The 16,323-nt window shown below is 39.0% G+C and overlaps 1 protein-coding gene across 2 annotated transcripts in view; it reads right to left on the reverse strand.

The window, feature by feature from the left end:
- Positions 1-933: 933 nt before the first annotated feature.
- The window catches only part of DDX59 (DEAD-box helicase 59), a 38,285-nt gene continuing 22,895 nt past the window's right edge, over positions 934-16,323 (reverse strand). For both annotated transcript variants that reach the window (XM_049858410.1, XM_049858409.1), the window contains exons 5-8: positions 15,657-15,908; positions 8,241-8,393; positions 7,384-7,512; positions 934-4,924 (exon numbers count right to left, since the gene is read on the reverse strand). In XM_049858410.1, coding sequence (XP_049714367.1) covers positions 4,661-4,924; positions 7,384-7,512; positions 8,241-8,393; positions 15,657-15,908 — 798 coding nt within the window. In that variant the 3' untranslated portion in view covers positions 934-4,660. The remainder of the gene's footprint in view (positions 4,925-7,383; positions 7,513-8,240; positions 8,394-15,656; positions 15,909-16,323) is intronic.

Genomic DNA, 16,323 nt, shown 5'->3' on the forward strand with positions numbered 1-16,323 from the left:
TGCCAGACATCATAAAAAATAACTCCAAAGCAGGTCCTCACACTAATGGTAGAGTGAGAACTGTATTCACTTAGTTATCATTGCTTGGTTTCCACCTCATGGCCTCAGAGCCTCTTGGGTCATTCTAAGTGTGCCTTGGAGTCCTATCTGTCCAGAGTTGGTTTACTCATGGCTGCCAGCAAAGTCACCTTGGATGACGTGTCACCTCCTGTACCATAGCTACCTAAATTTATGGAGCAATTTTGTGTTGTGTTGAATAGAATCTACAACAAAAAGAGGCTGGTATTAGCTGCACCAAAGAGCATTACCTGAGCAACATTCAGCCTGTCAAAAGAAAATAGTGTAGCTTTATCAGAAAAGTGATAGTTCATGGATTCAGCTTAGATTTACTGAAATTAATTAATCGGTATTAGTCATAGTTTAAATACATGGCAATGTTCTTTGTAAAGATGTTATGAAACCACAAAAATTTTTAACTTTTTGAAAAAAAAAAAACTTGAATTGAAAAATGTACTTGGTTATTAGAATACTAATAGAATGGCACTGAAAAGATCTTACAAAGTAGCACAAATATTGCAGTCTAAAAGTCACAATTTCAAGCATTAAGATGTCTGATATATAAAAGATGTTTGCTTTGATGCAGCAAAAAAAACCTCCAAAATTGATTTTCACCTCTGTCATGTAATACGATTACTAGAAGCGGTAAAATAAATGTCTGACCGTACATATGATTAGTTTTTTCAGCTAATTAAAATTTCAAACTGCATGAATTTGACAAAAATATATTAAGTTTTCATAATACAGTATATTGGTGGAAGATTGTCATCTGTCCGTTCTGGGAAAAACTGCCCCTTATTCAGAGAGTATCCCCTTCTTTCTTGTTTTATATTACATGTTCTTTCTCTCATGAAATGATGATGATAGTAGACGGTAGCTTTTAAAAAATACCATCTTTAACTGAAAAAAAGTATTAGCAATACTGGGACCAAGTCCAACAAAAATTGTAACGTCTTGGTTTGTAAAACAGAAGCAAGAAAGCCACGGCATTCTTGTACCCTGAGTGATAGAGGAACAGAGATGTGAGAGAAGGAACAGGTCACCAAGGGAAAGAAAGACCTTAAGGAATAAGCAAAAGGCTAATAGCTGAGACTTAGAGAAGCAGGAAGAACCAATAAGAAAAGTTCAAAGATTGTTTAATGAGAAGGAAGGACGGAAGGGAGAAGGACATTAATATCTGGCTTCTACCCTATTAGGGGAGTCCTTGTCGTTGTTAGGTTCCGACTCATGGTGACCCTATAGGACAAAGTAGAACTGCCCCATAAGGTTCCCAAGGAGCAGCTGGTGGACTTGAACTGCCAACCTTTTGGTTAGCAGCCGAGCTCTTAACCACTACGCTACCAGAAGAGTCCCTGGATGAGATGAACAGTTAATGCTTCTGCTGCTAAATGAAAGATCGAATACTGGGGGGCACCTCAAAAATTGGCCTGGCAATCTACTTCGGAAAACTCAGCCCTGAAAACCCTACGGAGCACAGCTCTACTCGGACACACATGGGGATGCCATGAGTTGGGACTGACTGGACGGCAACTGGTTCAACTTGTTCCCTACTGGGTACTTTATATAAGGCAACTGTATTTAATCTTCACAATGAACCTGTGAATTAGGGGCTCTTTCCCCTATCACTACCTACTTTGCTGCCTGACGAAAGTGAGACTTTCAAAGAGCGTGCTCAGTAATGCAAGAAACATTTAAAATGAGAGCCGAGAGGTTTGGTTATAACAAGGTCATTGGAAACGACTGAAAGACCAGTGTGAGCCACAGTGGTGGGGAAAGAAGCCAGACTACCAGCAAATGATGCTAACCAATGAGGTTACGTTACAGAACAACATTATTTATTTTTGTTTAAATATATTGTTGTTGTTAGGTGCCGTTGAGTCGGTTCCGATTCATAGCGACCGTATGTACAACATGACGAAACACTGGCCTCGTTCTGCGCCATACTCACAATCGCTGCTGTGTTTGAACCCGTTGTTACAGCCACTGTGTCAATTCCATCAATTCATCTTGTTGAGGGTCTTCCTCTTTTTCGCTGGCCCTCTCCCTTACCAAGTATGTTGTCCTTTTCCAGGGACTGGTCTCTTCTGATAATACGTCCAAAGTACGTGAGACAAAGTCTCGCCATACTCCCTTCTAAGGGAACAGTCTGGCTGTATATCTTCCAAGATAGATTTGCTCGTTCTGGCAGTCCATGGTATATTCAATATTCTTCACCAACACCACAAGTCAAAGGCATCAATTCTTCTTTGGTCTTATTCATTGTCCAGTTTTCACATGCATACGAGACCAAAAAACCAAACCCACTGCCGTCGAGTCGATTCTGACTCATAGCGACCCTGTGGAACAGAACAGAACTGCCCCCATAGAGTTTCCAAGGAGCACCTGGTGGATTTGAACTGCCAACCTCTTGGTTAGCAGCCATACCACTTAACCACTATGCCACCAGGGATATGAGGCGACTGAAAATGTTATGGCTTGGGTCAGGCACACCTTAGTCCTCAAAGTGATATCTTTGTCTTTAAACATTTTACAGAGATCTTTTGCAGCAAATTTGCCCAATGCAACGCATCATTTGATTTCTTGATCGCTGGTTCCACGGGGTGAAATCTAACAGAGGTCTTAAAATACCAAAATTGTAAAACTCCGTTTTTTCCCCAATACCAATTATAATTTATATGCAAGGTGTAAAAAGTACAAACACTGCAGATATCTCCTGGAAAATGCCTAAATAAAAGCCTCCATAGTCCCACCACCCTCAAATCCACTCCCCAAAGATACTCACTGTTAACACAAAAGATTAAATTTTTCCCCAGAGGCAATATGATTCTGGCCAATGACTCCTCCCAAAAATTGTCCAATTTTACTTTTCAATTGCAATAGTAGCTCAAATTTTTTCAAAGCACTCATGATGAAAAAAAAAAAAAAACCCTGTGGTTAAGTGAATGTTTAGTATCTTTTGTCCAACTTCTCATTATTTCACCTTCCTCTGGGTACAGGGAGGGGAGCTAGTTAAATGCACTCCTACGCATGCCCTTACAAATGCCCCCAGCTCTGGCCTCACTCCTCCTCCCCTAGGCTGACCCATCAGCCTTCAGCCTCTCAGTGTACCTCTGCTACAGGGCTCTGGCACCTTAATAGTTGCCTGGTCCTTGTTTCCTTGAAATCAAACATACTCACCTCTCGACAGTTATGCTACAAACAGAAAGGGGGAGAAGAAAAAAGATGGAAGCCGGAGTCCTGAGGGTTCATACACTCTTTGGAAAACCTCTGACCTCATTCTCTCCTTTGGGTGGAGACGACACTAAGAAACCACCTACACTGAGACACTAGTCTCTAATTGGCTTGGGGAGAATGCTGAGGCTATAAAGCACAAACACCAAAATTTGCTGAGTATCTAAATTTCCCAAGTAATTTGACACTAACAATTTTTAAAGAAATGAAAGTATAGAATTATCAAAGCAAAACACCTAACCATCCTTCCAGTATTTGAAATTACTAATTGAATTAGCAAAGTGACATTAACACAAAACTATAATAGCAAAGTAATGTTGACATAATTCGACATTTTTTTTTTTATATTGAATATAAAAAACATTTGTTATGGATAGAATTGTGTCCCCCAAAACTGTGTCAACTTGGCTAGGCCACGATTCTCAGTACTGTGTGAATGTCCACCATTTTGTGATCTGATGTGATTTGCCTACGTGTTGTATATCCTACCTCTATATGTTAATGAGGCAGGATTAGAGGCAGTTATGTTAATGAGGCCATGATCCAATCTAGATTAGGTTGCTTTTTAAATCAATCTCTTTTGAGATACAAAAGACAAAAGGGAGCAGAGAGACAGGGGACCTCATACCACCAAGAAACAAGAGCCAGGAAAATAGTGCATCCATTGGACCTGGGGTCCTGTGCCGAGAAGCTCCTAGTCCATGGGAAGACTGATGACAAGGACCTTCCTCCAAAGCCGAGAGAGAGAGAAAGCCTTCCCCTGGAGCTGATGCCCTGAATCTGGACTTCTAGCCTACTAGACTGTGAGAGAAAAAACTTCTGTTTGTTGAAACCATCCACTTGTGGTATTTCCGTTATAGCAGCACTAGATAACTAAGACACCAAGCTGAAGGGAAAACAACCAAGAATAAAAAAATACATATTTCATATTTATCTTTTAAAAAAGTTCTAGATTTCTTCTAGATCCCATCGTTTACTTTCAACAATAATCCAAGCACCAATGGAATACTAAAAAAATTCTGAGGCAGACTCCTTGCTGTGGAGGTTTCTGGTTCTGAGAGTAAGCTCTGTGAAGTATTTATTGAAAATAAAAATTTTTTTTTTTTTAAAAAAAAAGGGTTCTTCAAAAACAGAAAAAAAAATTTATTTAGCAATTAATTTTCTGAAGCTGTTTTTAATTTATGAGAATTAAGAAGGGAAATAAATACAACTTCGCCGTGAAAGTTTTATATTCGGTTAAATTTTTAAAAATCATACCATAAAGTTTTTTAGTTCATGTACCTGTCCCATTTACTCAAATATCATACAGTAATAATATACAGAAATTTTGCTAACAATACAAAAAAAAAATTATCTGAAGTGGCAGAACAAATCATTTTTGAGAATTGCTTTTATCATGTTTTCTAATAATGTCCATAAGATTAGCTCCTGTAACCAGATTGCTCTGTGCCTGTTTACCTTTCTGCTGTTCCTTTCTCTTCTGGTCATGAAGGTAAGGGGAATTGAGTAGCTGTGGGGGAAGAATGGTTCCCGTGGGTTTTACCCTTTTTGTAATATCCCAGAAAAGTCTTTTCGAATTGTTATTGATGAAAGTAATAGCTGTTCCTCTCTGCCCTAATCTTCCCACTCTTCCGACCTGAAATGAAATGCAAAGGATGTTTTCAAAATATATTTAGAAAATCTTAATGCCTCTGAAAGAAAGTAAAGACTATTATTTAAAGAAGCTTTACTAAGATTAACATTCATTCTGATACCATTTTTCAATCTGTGGATCTCAATGTACTTGTGAAATCAACTTAGTGGGATGTCATCAGCATATTTTTAATGAAGTAGAACAAAATAAATGAGAGTGATCAAATACAGCAAGTACTGTTTGTAAAACTTGCATTTCAGTTGTATGGGTGTGTGTGTGTGTGTGTGTGTGTGTGTCGGGGGTCATAACATAAAGATGTTTCCTACTGTAGGGGGCCAAGGTCAAATATTTTGAAAATCCTTGCATTAACCACAACAGAACTATTTGCTTTAGAGCACTTAAGTGCCTTGGAATGTGAGATTTCAATTATTTAATTTTTACATAAAGTTATTTCTCACTTTGACAGAATCAAATTGACACAAATTCATGATGAAGACTCATAACAAAGAACAAAATCAATTTGTCTCCAAATATATTCTGTACTGTTATACAATTAACGTGCGCCTTCTACATTTGCCAACCATGCCCTATCGCCCACAGGTATTTTCATAAGCACCGATATGCTAATTTTTTTTACATGTTGCTGTAAAAAAAAATCAGTATAGCACATTTGCGAAAATATCTGGGCGGGGGGCATGGTTGACAAACATAGAAGGTGTATGCTATTTGTGTAAAAGTACAGTAATAAAAATCTACTGAGAAACTCTTCAGAAGAGGGAGGAAAATAGACAATCATAGTCAATTTCTGCCCCTTAATTGAAATGTACAATTTATTTGGAAACATTTAAATGAATGGATGGTTCCTGCCAACATGTAGAGAATTTTTTTAATTGCAAGAGAAATCTCTAAAAAAGTTGACAGGAGTCGTCTCTAGATAATAAGACTGGAGAGAAGTGAGCCAAAGGAATGCCATTTTTTATTCTGACCTTTATTATTATCTGATTTATTTAATCATGTGACAAAATTGTACCAAGGTGCCTCTGGGTGGGTTCGAACCGCCAACCTTTCAGCTAGTAGTTGAGTGCTTAACCGTGTGCGCCACCCAGGGACTCCTCAATAGATGTTACCATGTATTAAGTAGCAGCTATTACGTACAATGATAAACAAAGCTGTCTAATATATATTTAACAAAGAAAGCAAGGTGTGTAACGGTCGGTCTGATATGGTTCCATTTACGTAAAGAATATAAAAGGATACGCACACACATCTATATGCATTTATATTCTCTGCACAGTTAACTGGTAACCACTCAAGGGTAGGACTGAGGGGATGGAAAAAAGACTGACTTTGCATTTTATATCTTTTGCTATCTGAGTTATATGTTATCGTGGGTACGTGCACTTCAATTATTGAAACAACAGAACTAGATAAGCACGGGAATCGTGGGGCATTCTGAGTAGACTTAGGAAACCCTACATCCTTCAACAATCCCTGAGGCCTTCATTGCATTATAGCCTGGGTCCTGGGGATAATTAAGAGCCACAGAGTTGACTTTGGGATATCAAGAAACGGTTAAACCATTATAATCAGCAGATGCTGTTTAAGAAGCAGACAAGTTTTTTAATATTTTAAAAGGACTTCCATCTAAAGTTGTTAAAATAAAAGTTTGAAAGAAAATAAACAATCCTGTAGAACACTCGACTCCCTGACGGACAGGTAAACAATGAAGTGGGGCCAAAAAAGGGGGTACACTGCTGTATTATTAAGTCTAAGTAAATATAAAAGCAACAGCACATTAAAGGCACTGAGAGCATTTCAGTGGGTGATTCAAGTAACTGTGGCATCCAGAGGTGATTCTAGGAATACGGGAAAGGAAAAAGGCTCTACTTGAAGAGGTGGTAAATGACGCCAGAGGCAGTGAGACAACGTGGCGCTGGGAGACCGCTCTATTTCTGCTAGAAAGAAGAGCTATTGTTATGTTTGGCAGCAAAGGAAAGGAAGAAAATTTCAAAAGGTGAAAGACTAGAACAAATACAGAGAGTGAGAGGAGATGAAGATTCCTAAAAAAAGAAATACTCTGAAGGGTCAATTTTATTTTGGCCAGATATATCAACTTCAAACAATCTTTTTAAACACAGTTTTTTTTTTCTTTTTCCTGATTACAAAAGCCATTAATATGCTGACTAACGAAAATAAGAAAAATAAAGAAAATAAAAACAAACCAAAAATCCACTAATTTTTTTTTAATTAACTTTTTTTGGTTATTACCTCCAGCCATTTTTCTATACATTTCAGGTATACACATAGTTTTTTTTTTAAATTTAGTTTATATCCATATCTATTTTAAAGCAAAAATTTATAATGTTTTATGTCCTAATTTTTTTTACTTAACATTATGTTGACAACACTTTGCCCGAAAAACCTCATGAACAAAACGGTGGTAATATGTAAGGCCTCTTTACCTGATGCACATACTCATCCATGCTTGAAGGCATATCAAAGTTGACAACTAGCTTGACACTGATCAAGTCCAGGCCTCGTCCCAGGACTCCCGTGCTCACTACAACTTCATAGTCTCCTTCGAGCAATCCCTTTCCAGAAAAGCAACAAAATTCATTACAGCAGAATTTACTTTATGTGGTTTTCTAGTCAATGCTTACTTCAATACTGTTGTTGCAGTATCTTCTCAGTACGTAAAGGTCTTTGCATCCTTGAAAAGTGATGTGGCTTAAGTTCCCCACCATCATCACCAGCTGCCATTGAGTCAATTTCAACTCAAGGCAACATCATGTTTTCAGAGTAGAACTGTGCTCCATTCAAGCACAAGGGTTTTCAAGACTATGGCTTTTGGAAGCAGGTCACCAGGCCTTTCTTCTGAGGTGCCAATGGGTGGGTTCAAACCCCCAACCTTTTGTTTAGTAGTTGAATGCTCAACTGTGTGCACCACCCAGGGACTCCCAAGTTCCACTCAACCCCCATTAAATATATTCTATTAGTTTAATCAGGCAAACTTTTTCCAAAGGTAAATTACTGCTCTGCCCCAATCCAAACTGACCTGATTTCAGAAATGGTGGATTCTAAATTAGTAATCTATTTAGTACACACTCCTTAGAGAACAAAGCTGATTGCTTTCAAGACAATAAAGCCCAAAACAATGAGACCTGAGCACGAGAACAATTAAGTTCAGTCACTGCTTGCCTAGAGTTTTAGAGTTATTAAAACAAGGTCTGCTTTACAAGCTAGCTGGTAATATGATGTCTCTTGAAAACAGGGCAAAACAGGTTTACAGGGAAGAGAAGAATATGGAATATTGTCAAACCTTCAATATGTTTTTCCTTTCTATCTGTGACTTCTCTGAATGTATAGATATGCATTTGAGGCCTGTGACTTTCTGAACTGCCTCACTCAACAGATCTGCTCCTAGCTTGCAGTCCACAAAGACCAACACCGGAGGCTTAAAGAGTTTCTTATCCTGAAAAATTGGAAATATATTTAAATTAGTCAGGTAACATAATTTACAATGGAAAATTTTTCTGAAAGCATTCAGTACAAGCTGCTTGTCAATAGGTTTATAAATATTGTTAAGGGGAGAGAAAGCATATTCTGTTAAAATGAGCATTTAAAAAAAAAAAAAATGCACAAAGAGAAGCCAAACAGTCTATTGCCCTTCACATTTCTCCAGCATTTCATTAGTATTACAAAAAAATTCATAAATTTTTTTTTAATTGAACTTTAGATGAAGGTTTACAAAACAGACTAGTTTTTTATCAGTTAGTACACACATTGTTGTATGACACTGGTTAACCCCACAACATGTAAACACTTTCCCTTCTCAACCCTGGGTTCCCTGTTATCAGCTTTCCTGTTCCCTCCTGCCTTTTAGTCCTTGCCCCAGGGCTGGTAAGCCCCTTTGGTCCTGTTTTGTTCCATGGGCCTGTTCAATCTTTGGTTGAAGGGTGAACCTCAGGAGTGGCCTCATTACTGAACTGAAAGGGTATCCAGGGGCCATACTCTCTGGCTGTCAGGCCAGCAAGCCTGGTCTTTCTGAGTTAGAATTTAATACCACATTTTTCTCCAGCTCTGTCTGGGACCCTCTATTGTAACCCCTGTCAGAGCAGTCAGTGGTGGTAGCCAGGCACCATCTACTTGTATTGGACTCAGTCTGGTGGAAGCCATGGTGGATGTGGTCCATTAGTCCTCTAGACTAATCTTTCCCTTGGGTCTTTAGTTTTCTTCATTCTTCCTTGCTCCCAAAGGGGTGGGACTAGTGGAATATCCTAGATGGCCACTCACAGGCTTTTAAGACCCCAAACGCTACTCACCAAAGTAGAAATTCATAAATTTTAAGTGCAATTGATATAAATACTGTTCAAAAGTCAATAAAAGCCACAGTTACCTTAATAATGTATCTTACAGTAACTATGCTGTGCACATATCACTCACTTACCTAGTATCTGTTGAGAGACTTACAGTTTAAAAATTCTATTTCTCAAGAACAGGAAAGCCAAGAGAGACACTGAGTCCCTCACCCCACCATTTATATAAAAACTACTTGAAATTGTTGAAAGAAGAAAAATAATTCTTTAGGAATAATTTCTACATATAAATGTCTTTTTGTAATAAGAAAAACCAGTCCTGCATTTAAACAGTTTTTCACTGTTTTCATACACACACAAAAAATCATTTGATCATCACAGAATTCTGAGCTAGGTAAAGCAATTTATTACTAAACACTTCCACCAAAAGCTGGACCTAAAAACATTCTCGTAAGTGCTTTTAAAAATATAAACACAAAACAATCAAGATCGTGGAAGAAAAAACAGTATCAACGCCAGAGGCCCTAATACACGGCATTAACAGGATACAAACCATAACTAACAATGCAAAAACACTAGAAGATAAACTAGATAACTAGAAGCTCCTAAAAATTAAACACTTACGTTTGTCAAAAGACTTCCCCAAAAGGATAAAAAAGAACCTACAAACCAGGAAAAATTTTTTGGCTATGACCTATCTGACAAAGGTCTAATCTCTAAAATCTATAGAATGCTTCAATATCTCAACAACAAAAAGACAAAAAATTCAACTAAAAAACAGGCAAAGGATACGCACAGACACTTCATCAAAGAGGATATTCAGGCAGCTAACAAACACATGAGGATATACTCGTAATCACCAGTCACTGTAGAAATGCAAATCAAAACTGTACTGAGATACCCTCTCACCCCTACATTACTGGCACTAATCAAAAAACAGAAGAAAATAAAAGTTGGAGAGGCTGTGCAGAGATTGGAACTTTTATGCACTGCTGGTGAGAATGTAAAACGGTATAACCACTAAGGAAAATAAATGATATGGCGTCTCCTTAAAAAGCTAGAAATAGAAATACCGTAAGATCCAGCAATCCCACTCCTAGAGAAACAAGAGCCATCACACGAACAGACATATGCACATCCATGTTCACTGTGGCACTGTTCACAACAGCAAACAGATGGAAACAACCCAAGTGCCCATCAACAGATGAATGGATAAACAAATTACAGGCATACACGCAATGGAATACTATGCAACAATAAAGAATGATGATGAATCCGTTCGCAAAACCTCTCACGGCATGGATGAATCTGGAGGGCATGATGCTGAGTGATATAAGTCAATCACAAAAGGACAAATATTGTGTGAGACCACTATTATAAAAACTCAAGAAAACATTTACACACAGAAAAAAACAATCTCTGATGGTTACAAGGAAGGGGAGGGTTGGGGAGGGGAAATCACTAACTAGACAAGTGTTAACTTTGGTGAAGGGAAAGACAACACACAATATATGGCAAGTCAGCACAACTTGACCAAGAAAAAGTCATAGAAGCTTCCTAGACATATCAAAACACCACATGAACCAGAGACATCATCCTGAGACCAGAAGAACTAGATGGTGCCTGGCTACAACCGATGACTGCCCTGACAGGGAACACAACAGAGAACCCCTGGGGGAGCAGAAGAGCAGTGGTATACAGACCCCAAATTCTCATAAAAAGACCAGACTTAATGGTCTGACTGAGACTAGAGGGACCCCAGTGGTCATGGCCCCCAGACCTTCTATTGCCCCAGGACAGGAGCCATTCTCAAAGCCAACGCTTCATACATAGATTGGACTGGACAATGGATTGGAGAGGGACGCTGGTGAGGAGTGAGCTTCTTGGATCAGGTGGACACTTGAGACTGTGTTGGCATCTCCTGCCTGGAGAGGAGATAGATGAGAGGGTGGAGGGGGTTAGAAGCTGGCGAAATGGACACAAAAAGAGAGAGTGGAGGGAGAGAGCGGGCTGTCTCATTAGGGGGAGAGCAATTGGGAGTGTGTAGCAAGGTGTATATGAGTTTTTGTGTGAGAGACTGACTTGATTTGTAAACTTTCACTTAAAGCACAATAAAAATTTAAAAAAAAAAAACACCTTGAGGGACCAGGTTCCTGGGGCTAAGGGCTGGGAACCATGATATCGGGGGACATCTAGGTCAAGTGGCACAACACAGTCCATAAAGAAAATGTTCTACATCCTACTTGGGTAAGTAGCATCTGGGATCTTAAAAGTTCACGAGCAGCCATCTAAGATACATCTATTGGTCCCATCCCATCTGGAACAAAGGAAAATGAAGAAAACCAAAGACACAAGAAAAATATTAGTCCAAAAGGACTAAGAGACAACATGAACCACAGCCTCCACCAGCCTGAGTCCAGCACAACTAGATGGTGCCTGGCTACCACCACTGACTGCTCTGCCAGGCATCACAATAGAGGGTCCCAGACAGAGAGGGAGAAAAATGTGGAACAAAATTCAAATTCACACACACACACACACAGACCAGACTTACTGGTCTGACAGAGACTGGAGGAACCCCTAAGACTATGGTCCCCAGGCACACTGCTGACTCAGAACTGAAGCCACTCCCAAAGTCCACCTTTCAGCCAAAGATTAGGCAGGCCTATAAAATAAACAATAACACACGTGAGGAATGTTCTTCTTAGTTCAATCAACTATATGAGACCAAATTGGCAACACCTGCCCAAAGGCAAAGTCGAGAAGGCAGATGGGACAGGAAAACTGGAGGAATGGACACAGGGAACCTGGGGTGGAGAGGGAAATGGGGAGAGTGCTGATACAATGTGGATGCTGCAACCAATGTCACAAAATAAATCGTGTACAAATTTTTGAAGGAGAAACTAATTTGGGCTGTAAACTTTTACCTAAAGCACAATAAACTAAAAAAAATTAGTTGAATTGTTTTGAGACTAAATTATGGATATAACATATTTTAACCATTCTTATATTTGCTGATGTGGCACGACTCAAAATGAGAAGAAACAGCTGCAAACATCCAATAATAATCTGAACATGGAATGTATGAAACATGAATCTAGGAAAATTGGAAATTGTCAAAAATGAAAAGGAACGCATAAACATTGACATCCTAGGCATTAGTGAGCTGAAATGGACTGGTATTGGCCATTTTGAATCGGACAATCATATAGTCTACAACGCCGGGAATGACAACTTGAAGAGAAATGGTGTTGCATGCATCATCAAAAAGAACATTTCAAGATCTATCTTAAAGTACAATGCTGTCAATGATAGGATAATATCCATATGCCTACAAGGAAGACCACTTAACATGACTATTATTCAATTTTATGCACTAACCACTGTGGCCAAAGATGAATAGGAGATTTTTATCAGCTGCTGCAGTCTGGAATTGATCATACAAGCAATCAGGATGCATTGATAATTACTGGTGATGGGAATGAGAAAGTTGGAAACAAAGAAGGATCGGTAGTTCGAAAATATGGCCTTGATGACAGAAACAATGCCAGAGATTGATTGACAGAATTTTGCAAGACCAACGACTTCTTCATTGCAAATACCTTCTTTCACCAACATAAACAGCAGCTATACACGGACCTCGCCAGATGGAACACACAGGAATCAAAGTGACTACATCTGTGCAAAGAGATGATGGAAAAGCTCAATATCATCAGTCAGAACAAGGCCAGTGGTCGACTGTGGAACAGATCATCAATTGCTCATATGCAAGTTCAAGCTGAAACTGAAGAAAATCAAAGCAAGTCCACGAGAGCCAAAATATGACCTTGAGTATATCCCACTTGAATTTAGAGACCATCTCAAGAACAGATTTGACGCATTGAACACTAGTGACCGAAGACCAGACGAGTTGTGGAATGACATCAAGGACATCAAACATGAAGAAATCAAGAGGTCATTAAAAGACAGGAAAGAAACAAAAGACCAAGATGGATATCAGAGGAGACTCCAAAACTTGCTCACGAATATCGAGCAGCTAAAGCAAAAGAAGAAATGATGAAGTAAAAGAACTGAACAGAAGATTTCAAAGGGTGGCTCGAGAAGACAAAGTAAAGTATTACAATGACGTGCAAAGAGCTGGAGATGGAAAACCAACAGGGAAGAACACACTCGGAATTTCTCAAGCTGAAAGAAATGAAGAAAAATTCACTAGTTGCAATAGTGAAGGAGTCTATGGGGAAAACAGTAAATGACAGAAGATGCATCAAAAGAAGATGGAAGGAATACACAGAGTCATTATACCAAAAAGAATTAAGTCGATGTTCAACCATTTCACGAGGCACCATATGATCAGGAACCGATGGTATTGAAGGAAGAAGTCCAAGCTGCTCTGAAGGCATTGGCGAAAAACAAAGCTCCAGGAACTGACGGAATATCAATTGAGATGTTTCAACAAACAGATGCAGCGCTGGAGGTGCTCACTTGTCTATGCCAAGAAACATGGAAGACAGCTTCCTGGCCAACTGACTGGAAGAGATCCATACTTATGTCTATTCCCAAGAAAGGTGATCCTACTGAACGCGGAAATTATCGAATAATATCATAATATCACATGCAAGCAAAATTCTGCTGAAGATCATTCAAAAGCGGCTGCAGCAGTATACCAACATGGAACTGCCAGAAATTCAGGCTGGATTCAGAAGAGGACATGGAACCAGGGATATCACTGCTGATGTCAGATGGATCCTGGCTGAAAGCAGAGAATACCAGAAGGTTTACCTGTGTTTTATTGACTATGCAAAGGCACTTGATTGTGTCAATCATAACAAATTATGGATAACACTGTGAAGACTGGGAATTCCAGAACACTTAACTGTGCTCACAAGGAATCTTTACATAGATCAAGAGGCAGTTGTTCAGACAGAACAAGGGGATATTGATTGGTTTAAAGTCAGGAAAGGTGTGCGTCAGGGCTGTATCCTTTCACCATACCTATTCAATCTGTATGCTGAGCAAATAATACAAGAAGCTGGACTATATGAAAAAGAATGGGGCATCAGGATTAGAATAAGACTCATTAACAACCTGCGTTATGCAGATGACACAACATTGCTTGTTGAAAGTGAAAATGACTTGAAACACTTACTAATGAAGATTAAAGACCACAGCGTTCAGTATGGATTGCACCTCAACAAAAAGGAAACAAAAATCCTCACAACTGGACCAATGAGCAACATCATGATAAACGGAGAAAAGAATGAAGTTGTCAAGAATTTCATTTTACTTGGATCCACAATCAACAGCCATGGAAACAGCAGTCAAGAAATCAAACGTCACATTGCACTGGGTAAATCTGCTGCAAAGGACCTCTTTAAAGTGCTGAAGAGCAAAGATGTCACCTTGAAGACTAAGGTGCGCCTGACCCAGGCCATGGTATTTTCAATCTTATCATATGCATGCCAAACCTGGACAATGAATAAGGAAGACCAAAGCATAATTGATGCCTTTGAATTGTGGTGGTGGTGAAGAATATTGAATATACCATGGACTGCCAAATGAATGAACAAATCTGTCTTGGGAGAAGTACAACCAGAATGCTCCTTAGAAGCAAGGATGGTGAGACTGCGTCTTACATACTTTGGACACGTCAGGAGGGATCAGTCCCTGAAGGACATTATGCTTGGCAAAGCACAGGGTCAGCAGAAAAGAGGAAGACCCTCAATGAGGTGGACTGACACATTGGCTGCAACAATAAGCTCAAGCATAACAACTGTAAGGATGGCGCAGAGCTGGGCAGTGTTTTGTGCTGTTGCACATAGGGTCACTATGAGTCGGAAACGACTCAACAAGCACCTAACAACAATAACATATAAATGTGACCCAGTTAGAAGTTCTGCACAAGAATGAAAGGAACAAAGTGCTACTAAGAACTATTTGAAATCTGGGTAACAAAGAGTCAACACATTTCAAGGCCAGATTCAGTTGTAACCTTGGCAACAGACAGAACAAGTCGAACTTCTTCACATTTGCAAGTCTCCTAGGGACACTGCAAGGTTCCTGATGTTGCAAAAAAGCAACTTTATTGCTACTATCATTCACATCACTGCTACTTTATGTAGGAATCATTCAAGAGTGACTAGTTAGCAACTGTAGTGAAGCTTCAGGGAGACATGGTCACTTCTGTATGTCTGAAGGGACAGTAAGCGGAGAATAATTCTACTATTAATACTTCATCGATCTCCAGTACACAAAAGTGGTTCGATTTGTAAAACTTTGTGGGGCGGCAATGCATCTACTTAGCTACAGTAAGTCAGCCTTTGAAGACGAGTATGCTTTAATAAAGTGCTCAGGTTCATTATTATATATACATATACACACACACAATCTACAAAACTGAAGTGACTGCTTAAATGACTCACATTTAAGATTTCAAATAATTTTTTCTTTTTGGATGGTTCTTCTATCCATAAAATAATCTGGCGTACATTGGAACAAGGCAGGTTCTTTTCGCCAGTGGAAATTCTCACAGGATTCTGCAGAAGTTGGCTTGCTAGTTGTTCCATGCTAGTTGGAATTGTGGCTGAAACCAAAATGGTCTGACAATCATTAGGAACGTTTTCCAAAATGTCAAGCACCTGCTGTTGAAAGCCCATCTTTAACATGGTATCAGCCTAAAATAAAACCATTTATAAGTTAGTATTGCTTGCCATTAAAACCCATTGCCACCCCAGGAAAGACTGTTAGGAATATAAACAAACACCTTTACACAGAAAAATATACCACAATGTCAAAAGACGAAGGACCAATTATACAAAAATATATATTTATATAAAATTATATATTGTGAAACTACATATATTTACAATGATTCTGCAAAGATTTTCATCATAAACCAAAAAATCCATTGTCATTTAGTCAATTCTAACTCATAGTAACCCTATAGGACCAAGTAGAACTGCCCCATATGGTTTCCGAGGCTGTAATCTTTACCGAAGTTGACTGCCACTTCTTTCTCCTACAGAGCAGCTGGTGGGTTAGCAGCAGAGTGCTTAACCACTACACCACCAGGGCTCCCTTATTTTCATT

This window comes from Elephas maximus, chromosome 18 (genome assembly GCF_024166365.1).
Source record: "Elephas maximus indicus isolate mEleMax1 chromosome 18, mEleMax1 primary haplotype, whole genome shotgun sequence".
Taxonomy (NCBI): domain Eukaryota; kingdom Metazoa; phylum Chordata; class Mammalia; order Proboscidea; family Elephantidae; genus Elephas; species Elephas maximus.